The sequence below is a fragment of the Mesoplodon mirus genome (genome assembly GCF_964341445.2).
Source record: "Mesoplodon mirus genome assembly, chromosome: 1".
NCBI classification, from domain to species: Eukaryota; Metazoa; Chordata; class Mammalia; order Artiodactyla; family Ziphiidae; genus Mesoplodon; species Mesoplodon mirus.
The window spans coordinates 222,526,819-222,541,247 of NC_138976.1; the positions used below are offsets into that span (position 1 = coordinate 222,526,819).

The following is a 14,429-nucleotide window of genomic DNA, read 5'->3' on the forward strand; positions in this document are numbered from 1 at the left end:
ACACAGGAAATCTAAAGTAAGACACATCCAACTTAATGAATGACAGGTTTTAGAGAGGACTTCAGGAGATTAATAGTAATCAGAAGTGTTCTTTGATGCCACAGCCTTCTTGGAGTGAATCAGAAACCGTTTACAGAAGATAATAAAGAGACCTTCACATCGTCTTTCTTCAGTGTCCCCCGGGTTGGGACCTTAGTGTGAAGGGACAGTAAGTAATAACAATAGATGTCACTTTTACAGGTCACTTGCTTCCTTCCAGAAATAGAAGCATGCTTTCCAAGAAATCATTCCTATCCAGTTATCTGTCTGCCACTTCTGGCTCTGTGTTCTTAAGTGGTTCTTGGTTTTAGCTGTGTGTCTTATCCCTACAGCTAGACTGTTGAGCATCTCTGGGACAAGAACTACTGAACTACTGTATCTTTACTTTCTGTGGATTACCTGGCCTAGTGTTCAGCAACTTTTAGGGTTAACTCTTCGCAAGAGGAAAGGTAACCAGTAGAATTAGCTAGAGGCTGCTATGGGAGTAGAGAGGGACCTCCTATGTTTTCGGTTATGCCTCATTCATTTACTCATTCTTCATATTTGTAATTTTCATATTGAAGGAGAGTTTTTAGTGCTCAAGCCCTTACCTCTACATGTATACGAGCCTACTGCCTTCCAGGAGCTTCCTGTCTAGGTGGATAGACAGACACAGCCACAAATAACAAGACAAACTGCAGAGTATGGGCAAGGTACTTTAGGAATGAGAGCGCAGAATTACTGAGAGGCGCTGGGAAGATGTCATGGCAGGAGAAACGTATTTGAGCTTTGTTTTGAAGTCTGGGTAGCGTTTGGTTTTTATTTGCTTTTATGTTCCCAGGTTATTGTCCCACCTCCTACCCCCTCCCAGCACCAACACCCCAGTTAAAAAAATAAATGCTGTCAGCATAAGTTATGGGCTTAAGTTATGCTTCACAGAGAACATTAGCATCTTTTATAGTTGGTGCCACTCCTATGGCATACAGAAAAGTGTAGGATTCAGCATAGCCCCACAGTGGTGGCATTTAGGCTTATTTCAAATGACCCTCTAATGCCACAAAAAGAGAAGTGGAATTGGAATCAGAAGACCCGGGTACAAGTCCTGACTTTGTCTCTTAGAAGCTCATGATCAGGGTTGGAAAATTTGGTACCTTTCCTAAACGCCCAAGAATTTAACAAGTCTGCCTCTCCCCGCTCCCCAATGGTATGGTAATTGAACTCGGTAGTAAAGGAGAGCCACACTGTTGGATGGCTGTCTAAACAGTGTGGTGGGTTATAGCAGGCCATAAAATGCCAGCTCAGATATTTTGCTTAGATTAGTTGGCAGCCCTTATGAACATATTTGCAATATTTCAAAAAACCAATCATATTGATATCTTTACATCTCTCTTTAATGAAGAGGCAAGAATTAGTGATATGTAGAACTAAATATAGCATTAACAAAAATCCTTTAAAAAATGACCTTATACTGTATAAGATGACCTTATATTCTGTTCTTTAGAAAATACTCCATTGTTTTTGCTTAAATTTGATAGGTATTTCTGCTTAATTGCTTTTCAGATGAAAATACAATTCTGAAAGAAAGATAGTGGTAAATAGAAAATATTGGCTTTTAAAAACTTGAGTTATTTTTTGTTCCTCCATTTCTGCTCCTGCAAAAGGTAATGACATTTTCCCCAAGAGGAAAGACACTTTTGAAATGGAGTTAAATTATTGTTTGAGAATAAGGTTTGCCTCTGTGTCCTGTACTACATTCTAACTACTTATGAAGAGACCTTATCATCCTCACAGCAGCTTTCTCTATCAGTCTTGCTTGGGCCTTTGATGATCTGTGCAATAGAGATTAGCTTTCCTCTTGACGAATTCCCATCTGTGCAGTTGCCTGTCCTCTAGTTGTAGTAATGCAGGGTACTGTTGTGCTGCCAACTTTGCTGATAACTTAATGGCATCCTTTTAGGAAATACTGTGGGTTGTTTTTTTGTTTTGTTTTGTTTGTTTGTGTTTACTTACTTATTGATTGATTGATTGATTGGCTGCGCCTTGTGGCACATAGGATCTTTGTTCCCTGACCAGGGATTGAACCCCTGCCCCCAGCATTGGGAACATGGAGTCTTAACCACTGGACCACCAGGGAAGTCCCAGGAAATACTGTGGGTTTTATAAAAATATCAATTAATGGAGAGGTTTTATGATACAATTTTGGAATGCCTGATTGTAAAATGTTCTCACTTACTTCGTTAAATATACTCAAAACTTAAGAGTTTTCCACTTTTTGGTTTTTTCAGCTGTCATGCAATATGCTTTCTCCATAATACATTAGTGTTTTGTTTTTTTTTTTTTAATATTTATTTATTTTATTTGGCTGCGTCAGGTCTTGGCTGCAGCATGCAAGATCCTCGTTGCGGCACACAGGATCCTTTTTGTTGTGGCACACAGGCTTCCCTCTAGTTGTGGGGGCACAGGCTCCAGAGCGCGCAGGCTCAGTAGTTGTGGCTCGCGGGCTCTAGAGCGCAGGCTCAGTAGTTGTGGTGCACGGGCTTAGTTGCCCCGCAGCATGTGGGATCTTAGTTCCCCCAACCAAGGATCAAACCCACGTCCCTTGAACTGGAAGGCAGGTTCCTAACCACTGGACCACGAGGAAAGTCCCTTAATATTTTAAAACAATGGTTTTCTCCAAACACAATAATTGGTATTCAAAGAAGGTGAGTTACATGTATTCTGCATGCCTTGGGACCCACCTGTTTGAGAGGCATGAGACTTTCTGATGTGATTGTCTCAGAGAAGCTAGCTGTCAGAGGCAAGATTTGATAAGATCTGTGCCCTTTTTTGTCTTATGATTCATCGTTTAGTAACTATAGACTAGTTGTTTACCTTTGGTTCTTGCTGCCTCTGGTAATGCTATATAAAACCTTAGGAATAGGGTAATAGTGTAAACACTTTGAACGTCTAGAGTGAAAGACTTCAGAATCAGTCCTTCAGTTCAGTGATTCGTAACCTTCTTAATAATTATTATTAAATTAGATAAGTCAGTTTTATTGACAATTATGAATTGTCAGTAATGAATGAACTTAAAGGAGAACAGTAGTTACAAAACTATGGAAATTTTATGATTTTTATTTTTCAAGAAAAAAAGCTATGAACTTCTTTGGAAAGACGAAATTAAGTGGCAGAAAAAGGCTTCCCTCACCCTGCCCGAAGAATTGAGAAAGTTGTAGAAGGGTACACTGAGAAGAATTATTTCGTTCTAGGAGAAGTTGAAGAGAGGACAGATCTGATGCCCCATGCTGAACTGTCCAAGCCATGTGATAGAGTGAAACACAGAGCAGGATTTTTGAAGTCAGACAGACCTACCTTCAAATCCTGACTTGGATTTTATGAGCTCTGTACCCTTGGACAAAGTATTTAATCACTTTAGGAACTTCAGTTTCTTTATCTGTAAAATGGGGATAATAAGACATACTTCATAGAGCTAATGGGAGCATTCAATGCGTGTGGAGTATATAGTGCAGTGCTTGGCTGCAGTGGCCTCTAGGTAATGGTTCCTGTTCCATCACATCAGCAGACCACTTAGCAAGTCATTTTCCTCTTCTAGATTCTAGCTTAAATCTAAAGTGGTACTCATGGGCTTCCCTGGTGGCGCAGTGGTTTGAGAATCCGCCTGCCAATGCAGGGGGCATGGGTTCAAGTCCTGGGCTGGGAAGATCCCACATGCCGCAGAGGAGCTAAGCCCGTGTGCCACAACTACTGAGCCTGCGCTCTAGAGCCTGTGAGCCACAACTAGTGAGGCCCATGCACCAGGAGCCCATGCTCCACAACAGGAGAAGCCACCTTAGTGAGAAGCCTGCACATTGCAACGAAGAGCAGCCCCTGCTCGCCACAACCAGAGAAAGCCTGCACGCAGCAACGAAGACCCAACGCAGCCAAAATAAATAAATAAAATAAATAAATAAATAAATAAATAAATAAATAAATTTAGAGTGGTACTCACTACTCTGATATCTGGTTTTAGTGAAGGAGAGAAATGATTCCTAATTTTGTAAGTTGTTGCTAAGATCAATAGGCTTGACAAAAAGACTTACGGGTATAGAAGACATTTCATCTGAATTATTCCTATGATCACTATGCATACCCTCCCCTCCCCCCTCTTTTCTTTTATTTAACATAACTCTAAAATATAGAGTGGGAAATAAATAATGCAGATGGTTTTCACTTCCATGAAAAATTGTTGCTAGGAATGGAAAATTAGGGTTCTCACAGTTGACATCCCTGCTTTCAAGGAGATGACGGCTGCAGCACACTGAGGAGAATAATAATGATGATGGTGATGATAGCATTACTTTGTGCCGGCTCAGTCACGTCAGTCCCATGAGGTATAGCTACTATTATCCTCATTTTGCAGATAATGAAACCGAAGCACAGGGAGGTTAATAACTTTCCTGTTTGCATAGTTAGGAAATAGCAGAGCCAGGATTTGAACTCAGATAATCTGGCTCCAGAGCCCACGCTCTTTTTTTTTTTTTTTTAACTGTTTTTATTTATTTATTTATTTTATTTATTTTTGGCTGAATTGGGTCTTCTTTGCTGCGCGTGGGCTTTTTCTAGTTGCTGTGAGCAGGGGCTACTCTTCGTTGCGGTGTGCAGGCTTCTTATCGCAGTGGCTTCTCTTGTTGCAGAGCACGGGCTCTAGGCACACGGGCTTCAGTAGTTGCGGCACACAGGCTCAGTAGTTATGGCTCGCGGGCTCTAGAGCACTGGCTCAGTAGTTGAGACGCATGGACTTAGTTGCTCTGCGGCACGGGGGATCTTCCCGGACCAGGGTTCGAACCCGCGTCCCCTGCATTGGCAGGCAGATTCTTAACCACTGAGCCATCAGGGAAGTCTGAGCCCACGCTCTTAACCACTGGGTTAGAGCCGGGAGGACAAGAGGAAGACATCCTTTAAATGAGAGCAAATGTCCTAAAGCTTTGGCAAGTTGTTTACTTTTCGATTTTACTCTACAGGTATTCTGAGAGAAGCCTCACAAAGTGCATCGGAATTACTATTGAGACCAGACCAGATTATTGCATGAAGCGGCATTTAAGTGATATGTTGACGTATGGCTGCACAAGGCTGGAGATAGGGGTGCAGAGTGTCTATGAGGATGTGGCCAGAGATACCAACCGGTAAGACGGTGCAGATGATCTTGCACTAGGCTTCCTTTTCCCCCACCGATTGGATCTGTGTTACTACCCATCTGACAGGGAGAGGTCTAGGTGTTCCTCCTATTCATTCTTCTGTCTGTGCTCTTAATTCCATCTCCTCCTTCCCTGATTTTCAGTCTTTCTTTACTGGCTTTTTTCCAGTAGTCTGTAAACATGCTCATCTCTCTTCCAATTCTTGTGATAAATAGCCTTTCCCATATGGAAAGCAGAGGGCAGGGCTCAAGGTTAGTAGTTTAAAGCACGAGAGAAGGCCAAGGAGAATAGGAACAAAGAAAAGGGTTTGAACAAGAAGGAAACTAGGGCTTCCCTGGTGGCGCAGTCGTTGAGAGTCCGCCTGTCGATGCAGGGGACACGGGTTCGTGCCCCGGTCTGGGAAGATCCCACATGCCGCGGAGCGGCTGGGCCCGTGAGCCATGGCCGCTGAGCCTGCGCATCCAGAGCCTGTGCTCCGCAACGGGAGAGGCCACAACAGTGAGAGGCCCACATACAGAAAAAAAAAAAGAAAAAAAAAAAAGAAGGAAACTAGTGTGAGATTTAAGAGATTAGTTTTGGTGAAGCAAATGCCAGCTGGTAGGGTAGTGAAAGAAAGGCTGGTGAGGTGATGGGTATAAACTTAGAGAAATTTGGGAGTCTAAGGAAGGAAAGAAATAAGGGTTGATAGAGCCACATGAAGTTCTCTTCCGTCCAGAGATAAAGGCAGGCTTCAGGGAGTAAGTGTGTGTTGAGTTGGACCTTAAAGGCTGCTTCACTTTAATAGGATTTGGATAGACATGGCAGAGGGTTGTGCTCGGAGAAGGAAGTAAAGGGAAACTAGGGAAACACATGGGTCAGCATCTTAGCAACAACCAGGAAGAGTGCCAGGCTAAGGAGGGCAGATGCTTCTCTTTAGGTAATAGAGGTCTATTAAATATTTTGCACACAGGAAGAGTCAGATGGATATCAAGCTTGCGAAAGATCAGCCTGCATAGGATGCGTTCTTGTCGGGGAAGGCTTGAACCGGGAACGCTGGTAGGGCTGCTGCAGTAACCAAGGCTACGCCAGAGGGGTACCTTGGGGGTGGAAAGAGTCTCTGGAGGTCAGGGAAGCTTTTTGAAGAAAGTGACATCGAAGCTGAGACTTACAGGAAGAGTCTGAGTTAGTCAGGTGGGGAAGAGGAAGATTTTTTCAGGCAGAGTACGAGCAAGCTCCTGAGGATAGGAATACATGGCACATTTCAGGAAATTGGAGTGGTTTCATTTGATGGGAGTGTGGAGCGTGAGGTAGGAGCGTGGTAAGAGGTGAGGCTGAAAGGGTCAGCAGGGTGGCCAGACCATGGGGCGCCTTAGAAGTCAGCCCAGCAAGTTTGGGCTTTAATCCAAGGCCAGGCTGCAAGCTAACTTGTGATCAAGGCATATCTGCATTTTATTTTATTTATTTATTTATTTTAAAAGATTCGTTTTTTATTTTATTTATTTATTTTTGGCTGCGTCGGGTCTCAGTTGCAGCACGCGGGCTCCTCGTTGTGGTGCACGGGCTCCTCTCTATTTGTGGCGTGCGGGTTTTCTCTTCTCTAGTTGTGGCGTGGGCTCCAGGGTGCATGGGCTCTGTAGTTTGAGGCATGCGGGCTCTAGTTGAGGCGCACGGGCCCAGCTGCCCTGCGACATGTGGGATCTCAGTTCCCTGACCAGGGATTGCACCCGCGTCCTCCTGCATTGGAAGGCGGATTCTTTACCACTGGACCAGCAGGGAAGTCCTGAGGATCACAGTGTGAGGGTGGACTAAGAAGACCAAGCTAGAAGCAAGGTCAGTTCAGGGGCTGCTGTGGTAATTTAAGCAGGAAATGATGTCCTGAAAAGCAGTGTTCGGTGACTGAGTGGGAATGAGGGTAAGAGAGAATGGGAAATAGAGAGGCTTGGAGGGAAGATGAGTTTCATTTTGGATAAACTAAGTTTTAGATACTTGTGGGACAACTGGTTGAAGGTTTGTTTTAGAGCGGGGCTGTCCAGCAGAACATTCTGCAGTGACTGAAATGGTCTGTACCCGCACTGTCCACTGTGATAGCACAACCGAGGAGTTGAATTTTTCGTCTGAATTAATTTAAAGATAAACTTGAATAACCACGTGTGCCTCGTGACTCTAATATTGTACAGTGCAGCATTAGAGTATTGGATATTTGGGCGTGGTGTCAGAAGAGATGCCTGGCCGGGTCATATAGATTGAGAAGTCATGAGCAAAAAGAGATTAGAGATGGAAGCCATGGAAATGGATGGGAACCTTCAGAGAGTGGGAAGGAGTCCATGGTTTGTAGGATTCTTTGGTGGTGAATAGGAATGGCTAGGTGGTGAAAGGATTGACACAGGGCTTTCGGTCTTTAGTAGCCCCAAACTATTATTAGGGCTTGCTTCTTACTTGAATGTGGCACTAGAATGTTAAGATGATTTATACAGCTGGCCCCAAATGATTCTGCCTTGTCACTAAATCATTCGCTCTTCTTACTTTTTTTTTAGGGCCCTCCAACCCACCAGAGTTAAATCTACTTTGTGTATAGAGGTCTCTCTCTCTCTCTCTCTCTCTCTCTCTCTCTCTCTCTCTCTCTCCTCTCTCTCTCTCTCCCCCCCTCTCCCCCCTCTCCTCTCTCTCTCTCTCTCTCTCTCCCCCCCTCCCCCTCTCTCCCCCCTCTCTCTCCCTCTCTCTCCCTCTCTCTCCCTCTCTCTCTCTCTCTCTCTCTCTCTCTCTCTGTCTCTCTCTGTCTCTCTCTGTCTCTCTCTCTGTCTCTCTGTCTGTCTTCCCCCACCACTTTCTTTCTCCAAATGAAATTATTTGTTAAAAGATTTTTAAAGGAAAGAGCATAACAAGATGCTGCTCCTGCATGGTTTTGAGCTCATTATTCTTGTTTTTAACCTAGATATTTACATTAGCAAGCTTATTTTGGCCAATGATGCTAAATCAAATAATTTTAGTGTATATTAACTCCTGTGACCTCAGTCACTTACTGTCAGAACTTTGAGTAAGTGCATAAGGGAATTTCTGAGAAATATCTCAGAAGTAAAATTATTTTTTTTCCAGGCCTTCTCAGAGGTGGAGATGTAAAAATGACTTTCTAAGATTTCTTTTTCCCCAACCATATTCTTCATTATAGAGCTAACTGTTACCTGTCTCGGAAATTGTTTTCCCTCTATTCCTTGTACTCACCTTGCTGCCCATTTATTTGTGTAACAGGTAGTGAATTTTCTTCCTCAGGGGCCACACTGTGAAGGCGGTATGTGAGTCCTTTCACCTGGCCAAAGATTCTGGTTTCAAAGTTGTGGCTCATATGATGCCCGATCTGCCAAATGTGGGACTAGAGAGAGACACTGAACAGTTTATAGTAAGTGTTACCTTAAACCGAGCTACTTGAGAATGCCTCTGCATGCTGCTTCTACCCTCTCTGCTCTTTCTGATTATTTACTGTGATTTTTTTCCCATTATTAAAGCAAGACATCCTCATTATGACACAGTGGAGAAAGAGGAGTCACTCACAGCCCCGACACCAAATAAAACCCTAACATGTCAATATACTCCCAGGATTTTTTTTTTAAGATGTTGGGGGTAGGAGTTTATTAATTAATTAATTTATTTTTTGCTGTGTTGGGTTTTCGTTCCTGTGCGAGGGCTTTCTCTAGTTGTGGCAAGCGGGGGCCACTCTTCATCGCGGTGCGTGGGCCTCTCACTATCGCAGCCTCTCCTGTGGCGGAGCACAGGCTTCAGACTCGCAGGCTCAGTAGTTGTGGCTCACGGGCCTAGTTGCTCCGCGGCATGTGGGATCCTCCCAGACCAGGGCTCGAACCTGTGTCCCCTGCATTAGCAGGCAGACTCCCAACCACTGCGCCACCAGGGAAGCCCCCCAGGATTTTTTTATACTTAGGATTTTTTAGGGGATGAGGTGGGTGATACATAGATACACAAAGATATACTTATACTTACATATATGATAGGTAATTATTTTAATAGCTTTTTCACTTAACATTATAGCAAGCATTTATTCCTGTTACAGCCTGGTCTCTGTTAAAAGGTTAACATATTTAAATATCCACTTAATTTCCATTGAACAAATATGCCATACTTTGCTTAACCACTTCCAGTTTTTTTAATTGAAGATATTATCAGTTTTTGATATTGTAAATAGACTGCACATCAACAAATTTTATGCCTGTAACTTTTTGTAGTATTTAGGGTTATTTCTTTAGGACAAATTCCCTGGAGTAGAATTATCAGGTGAAGGTATAAATACTTTAAGAATCTCACCACTTAGTTGCTTTTCCCAGGGTTGTAACAACTTACACTCATTTCAGCAGGGTTATCTTTTTCCCAAAATATTCTCTCCTATTTATGTATTTTCTACATACATACATACATATATATATACACACACACACATACAATATTTTATCTTCATTAATTTGACGGATAAAAGTGCCATTTCAACTTGTATTTTGTAATTATAAGTAATGCATTTTTTAGGTTTGTATTTAGTAAGTATAATTCTTTCATCTTTTTGGAATTGTGTGTTTTTGTCCTCTGACCAATTACTCTGTTGGATATGAATATTTCTAATATTAATTATATGGACTTTCTAGGTAATAACATTATGGATTGTCTTTTATATTTGTTAAAAATATTTTCCCCAACCTATCCTTGACCTTTTGTTTCTGTTGTCAAATCTATCTTATTTACTTACTTATTTTCTTAGTGATGATTTCTTAAGATACTTCTAAACTTAGAACTGCCTTTCTCGTACAGCATTTCATTAAACAGTGAAAGAAAATATTCTGTTTTCCTCTAGCCTTTCTGTTCTTTGAATTTTAATACCTAACTCTGGGGTTTATTTGTTTCTTTGTTTGTTTGTTTTTACTCTATCACATGTTAGCTTGATTCATGTTAGCCTTGCCTTGGGAAATGAGATTGCTCAAAACTCTTTTCCTTCAGATTCTCAAATAGGGAAAGTGGCTTAAGGATATCCTTTTAGAGAAGAGAATGAAAATATTTATCAAGTTATTTCATCCACAAAAATGCTTTTATTTTGCTCTGTTTATTAGAACAATAGAATTCATCATGGCTTATTTGTGAAGTTAATAATTCTTTCCTTTTAAAAAGTTTATTTTTATTATTTCTAAGCCAATGAATTACAAATAAAAGCCTATTTTATAAGACAGCATTAATTCACAGATGTTCACAGATGTTATTAATTCCCCCATATTGACTATGTAATAGATTTTGAGTCTAATATCTTCCCCTCAGTAGTACTAGCCAGGTACTCAGACTTCAAGCCTAAAAGACACCTGAAACACACTTTTCTTTAGCACAGCTCCTAGGTGGGCCAGTGGTATAACCAGAATTCATAACTTTATGTGCTCTTGGAAAAAATATGTCAAGTAATAGCAAATAGCTGAGTCTTAAAATTCATTTTCTTAGTATCTTCAAAATAAAGAATAGTTCATAAATAATATTGCAAAGACAGCCCTTCATGTAAATGGATTTATCTACTTGTTTATAATCTTTTCAAAGAAACCTACAGGGAATATGAGCAGACCATATGCCTTTTCTAACTGCATCCCAGCAAATGAGTAACAAAATAGAGCTAAAATGAGAAATCTGATTTCTCTCTAGAGAAAAATTCTCTGAAAAATTAATCTATAGATTGTCTTAAATATTTTTACAAATCAATTAAAAAAAAGACAGACCACCTAATAGGAGCATGGGAAAAAAAAAACTTGAACAAACACTTCACAGATAGGATATTCAAATATTCAGTAAAACTATTTAAAAGTTCTCAAAGTCATTTATCTTCAAAGAAATGAAATTTAAAACTACAGTGCTTGGCTACTGTATACTCATCAGAATAGCTAAGAATAGCTAAAATGAAAAAAGACAATATCAAGTGTTGGTAAGAGTATGGAGCAACTGGAACTCTCATTTACTGCCAGTGGGAATATAGTACATCATGTTAGAAAACTGTTTGACAGTATCTGCTAAAAGTGAACGTAGGCATACTCCATGACCCAGCAATTCTACTCCTTCACATTTACCCAACAGAAATGCACACACATATCTACCAAGACACAGTCACAAATTACTGAGTGTAGTATCATCAGGTTGGAAACAACCCAAGTGTCCATTAAAGTCAAATACATAAATATTGTAAGTTGTGGTGTAGTCAAACAATGAAATACATAAAACAATAAGAGTAAATTAATTATGACTTCATGCAACAATGTGGCTGATTCTATTCAGCATAATATTGAGCAAAGGAAACCAGATCCAAAAGACTACCTAACATACAATCCTATTAATGTGAGGTTCAGAAGCTTTGGGTGGAATTGTAGCTGGAAACAGGCATGTGGTAGGCTTCTGAGGTTTGGATAAGGTGCCTTTTCTTGATTTGAGTGTCTAGGTGCTGGCTACATGATTTGTAAAAATCTATCAAGGTGTACACTTATGATTTGTGTACTTTTTTATACTAAGATATATTTCAATAAAAGGTTTACTAAAATTTTTTTAAACTAGTTTTTGTTTAAGAAATCTTGTTTGGGCCTATTTGGAATTCACAACTTTTCCTGAATTAGTAGGCAGTATATTTTACACTTTAAAAACTTCTTTTTTCCCTACTTTATTTTATTGTCACATTATTGGCAACCCACAGATAGAGTTCCCTTAATGTGTTTTATCCATAGGAAGGGTTGCCAAGTAAAGGGTCTACTTGTATAATCGTAGAAGTCTAAAAAATGTTATATCTGTAGAGGACAAGCTAGCCTTGCCTGGCACGGATCCATAAAGCCTCTACCCAGCTATGTGCCTGCATGCGTTAGTTATAAATTGGCTTTGCTCTCACATCTTGTTGCTTAGGTCAGTTCTGGGTCGCTAAGAGTGGAGTTGGTCATTTGCGTCTGTTCATTGCAGATTCACACTCTTATCTAGTGGTCAGTACAGAGCTCATAGCTGTTTGTGATAAATAGCATTTGCTTATATTTTTCAGTAACTGAGATTTATTTTTTGAAATGAAGTTTTCTTTTTTCTTATAAAGCTGAAAGTCCTGGTTGTGATGGAGAATGTTTAACATCTTAGGAATTTATCCTCCAAGCATTAACTTCAGCCTTTGCATCTGTCCTCAGGTCTCCAAAATGATATATCATTTACTACTCAAAATAACCTTTAGCTGTTTTTGTATTTTATTCCTTTAAAATTAGACTGCTCCTGGATATCCAAGCTCAGGTTGCTGAAAATGCTTAGAGAGTGTCAGTTTCTCTTGAGGAAAAATTTATCTCCAGAACCTCTTGTCAGTAATGCGAAATCTTTCAAAGTCCATTAATGTTTGCCCACCCTTTGGACACTCAGAAGTTCTTTTTTTTCCCCACTGAGCTGTTTTTCCCAAAAGCCAGTGTGATCAAGTTACAGTTTGGCAGGTATGGTTAGAGGTGTTTGTTGTTACTTCTTCATTTGCTTGGTTTTCTTAATGTAAAGGCTCAATACTTAAGGTAATGTCATAGAATACAGGTAGTGTAGAATTATATTAGTAAAGACCACCTGTTGCAGCTTCCTCAGATAAGGAAACAAGACCTGACGCGGTTAAGTAACTGTTAAAGGCCATGGTGAGTCTTAGGTAGAAACAGGCTCTTAGGAAGGCACCCTTTCTATTGCACCTTTCTGTGTTTCCTTTCTTAGGCCAAGGAAAGTCTGTTTTATGATGAATGACTATGCATGACCTGAATGATGTTGAAATCCTGGTCGGGTTGGATCTTACAGAAACAAAACTCTCCGTTTTCAGTTATTTTTTATTTGTATCAAAGGAATACATGCACAATTTTAAAAGTCAAATTGTACTGTAAGGCCTACAAAGAAAAACAGCAGTAACCTGCCTTCCTTTCCCTTGAGTGCCCCCATGTCATTTACAGACGCTTCAGTGTCCCTGCTTCGTCCAAATCCACTGCAGCTTGGCTTCTGCTCACTCTCTGCTGCCCGCCAACACACACACACACTCCCCCCCGCCTCTGAAACTATTCTCTCAAACATTGTAAAGTACTTGCTAATCTCCAAATCCAAAGGATACTTCTTAGCTGACATTTTATCCAATCTTAGCACCTGTTATTTTTAAAGACTCTCCAGTTTTAAATTCTCACCTCCCTGGCTTTTGTGACTCTGCTGTCCCCTGGTTCCCTTTTTAACCTCTAGGACTATTTCTTTTCCACTAGATCTTCTTTTTCTTCCCACCACTTAAATGTGGCTTCTGTCTTTTGTTCTCGTCTGTAGGCTTGTCTTTCTTCTGTTGCTCTAACCTTACCACTTACACTTCAATGAATCTCATTTTCTCTCCAGCCTTAAGCCTTAGCTCTTAAGTCCAATTGCTGAATACTCTTCAGCTAGTACCAGATGTCTTGTACTTAACGTGTCCAATATGGACCTACTTCATTCCCCCAGTGGTCTCCTCATCTTCTGTTTCCTGTGATATTGGTGTTCCATCATCCACATACCCTCCCAAGCTAGATATTCAGTCATTCAGAAGGAAAGAGAGACTATGTGGAGCCAGACTGGGCCTAGTTTGAATCCTGGCCCCACCCGCCACTTGGTAGCAAACGGACTGCTTTGTTCCTCAGTTTCCTCATCTCCGAATGAGGCTGTTGTGAAGGTGGGCAGAGGTAATGCATGCAGCATGCTTAGAAGAGTGCCTGGCACATAGCGAGTGCTCAGTACATCACTGCTGCTGCTCTCGCTGTTCCCTCTACCGTGGGTCTAATCTAACAGGAAGTCCTGTCAATTACTCCCTCTGATATTTTTGAGGGCTGTCGCCTCCTCTTCATCCCCACTGCCACAACTTCAGTTCATGCTTTTGTCAGCTCGCTGCACAGGTCGACAGCTTCTTAGCTAAGTCCCACGGCCACCAGCCATGTTCCCTTGTAATGTATCATCCACATTGCCACCAGAATGATGTTTATTCAATTGATTTTTATCTTTATAGTATAAAAGGTATTAATTAATAAAATTATTATTAACGTGTTTGAAAATCCAGTAAGTTCTAAAGGGGTCATATCAAAACACAGTAGTCCTCCGCCACTTTCAACTGTTGTGGCCAGGCCAGGTGGGGGGTCCCAGTATTTACCACTGTGTTTCCTTCTTCTGTGCTTGGATTCCTGTTTCCTGACTATCAGTAGAGAGATTCTCTTGTCTTACTGTTATCAATACAATAGTTAAAGAGTTAAT

The 14,429-nt window shown here is 40.9% G+C and overlaps 1 protein-coding gene across 1 annotated transcript in view; it reads left to right on the top strand.

Annotated features, from left to right (window-relative positions):
* Positions 1-14,429, top strand: part of ELP3 (elongator acetyltransferase complex subunit 3) — a 109,529-nt gene that overhangs the window by 40,391 nt on the left and 54,709 nt on the right. The window contains exons 8-9 of the mRNA XM_082637065.1: positions 5,019-5,180; positions 8,439-8,565. Coding sequence (XP_082493191.1) covers positions 5,019-5,180; positions 8,439-8,565 — 289 coding nt within the window. The remainder of the gene's footprint in view (positions 1-5,018; positions 5,181-8,438; positions 8,566-14,429) is intronic.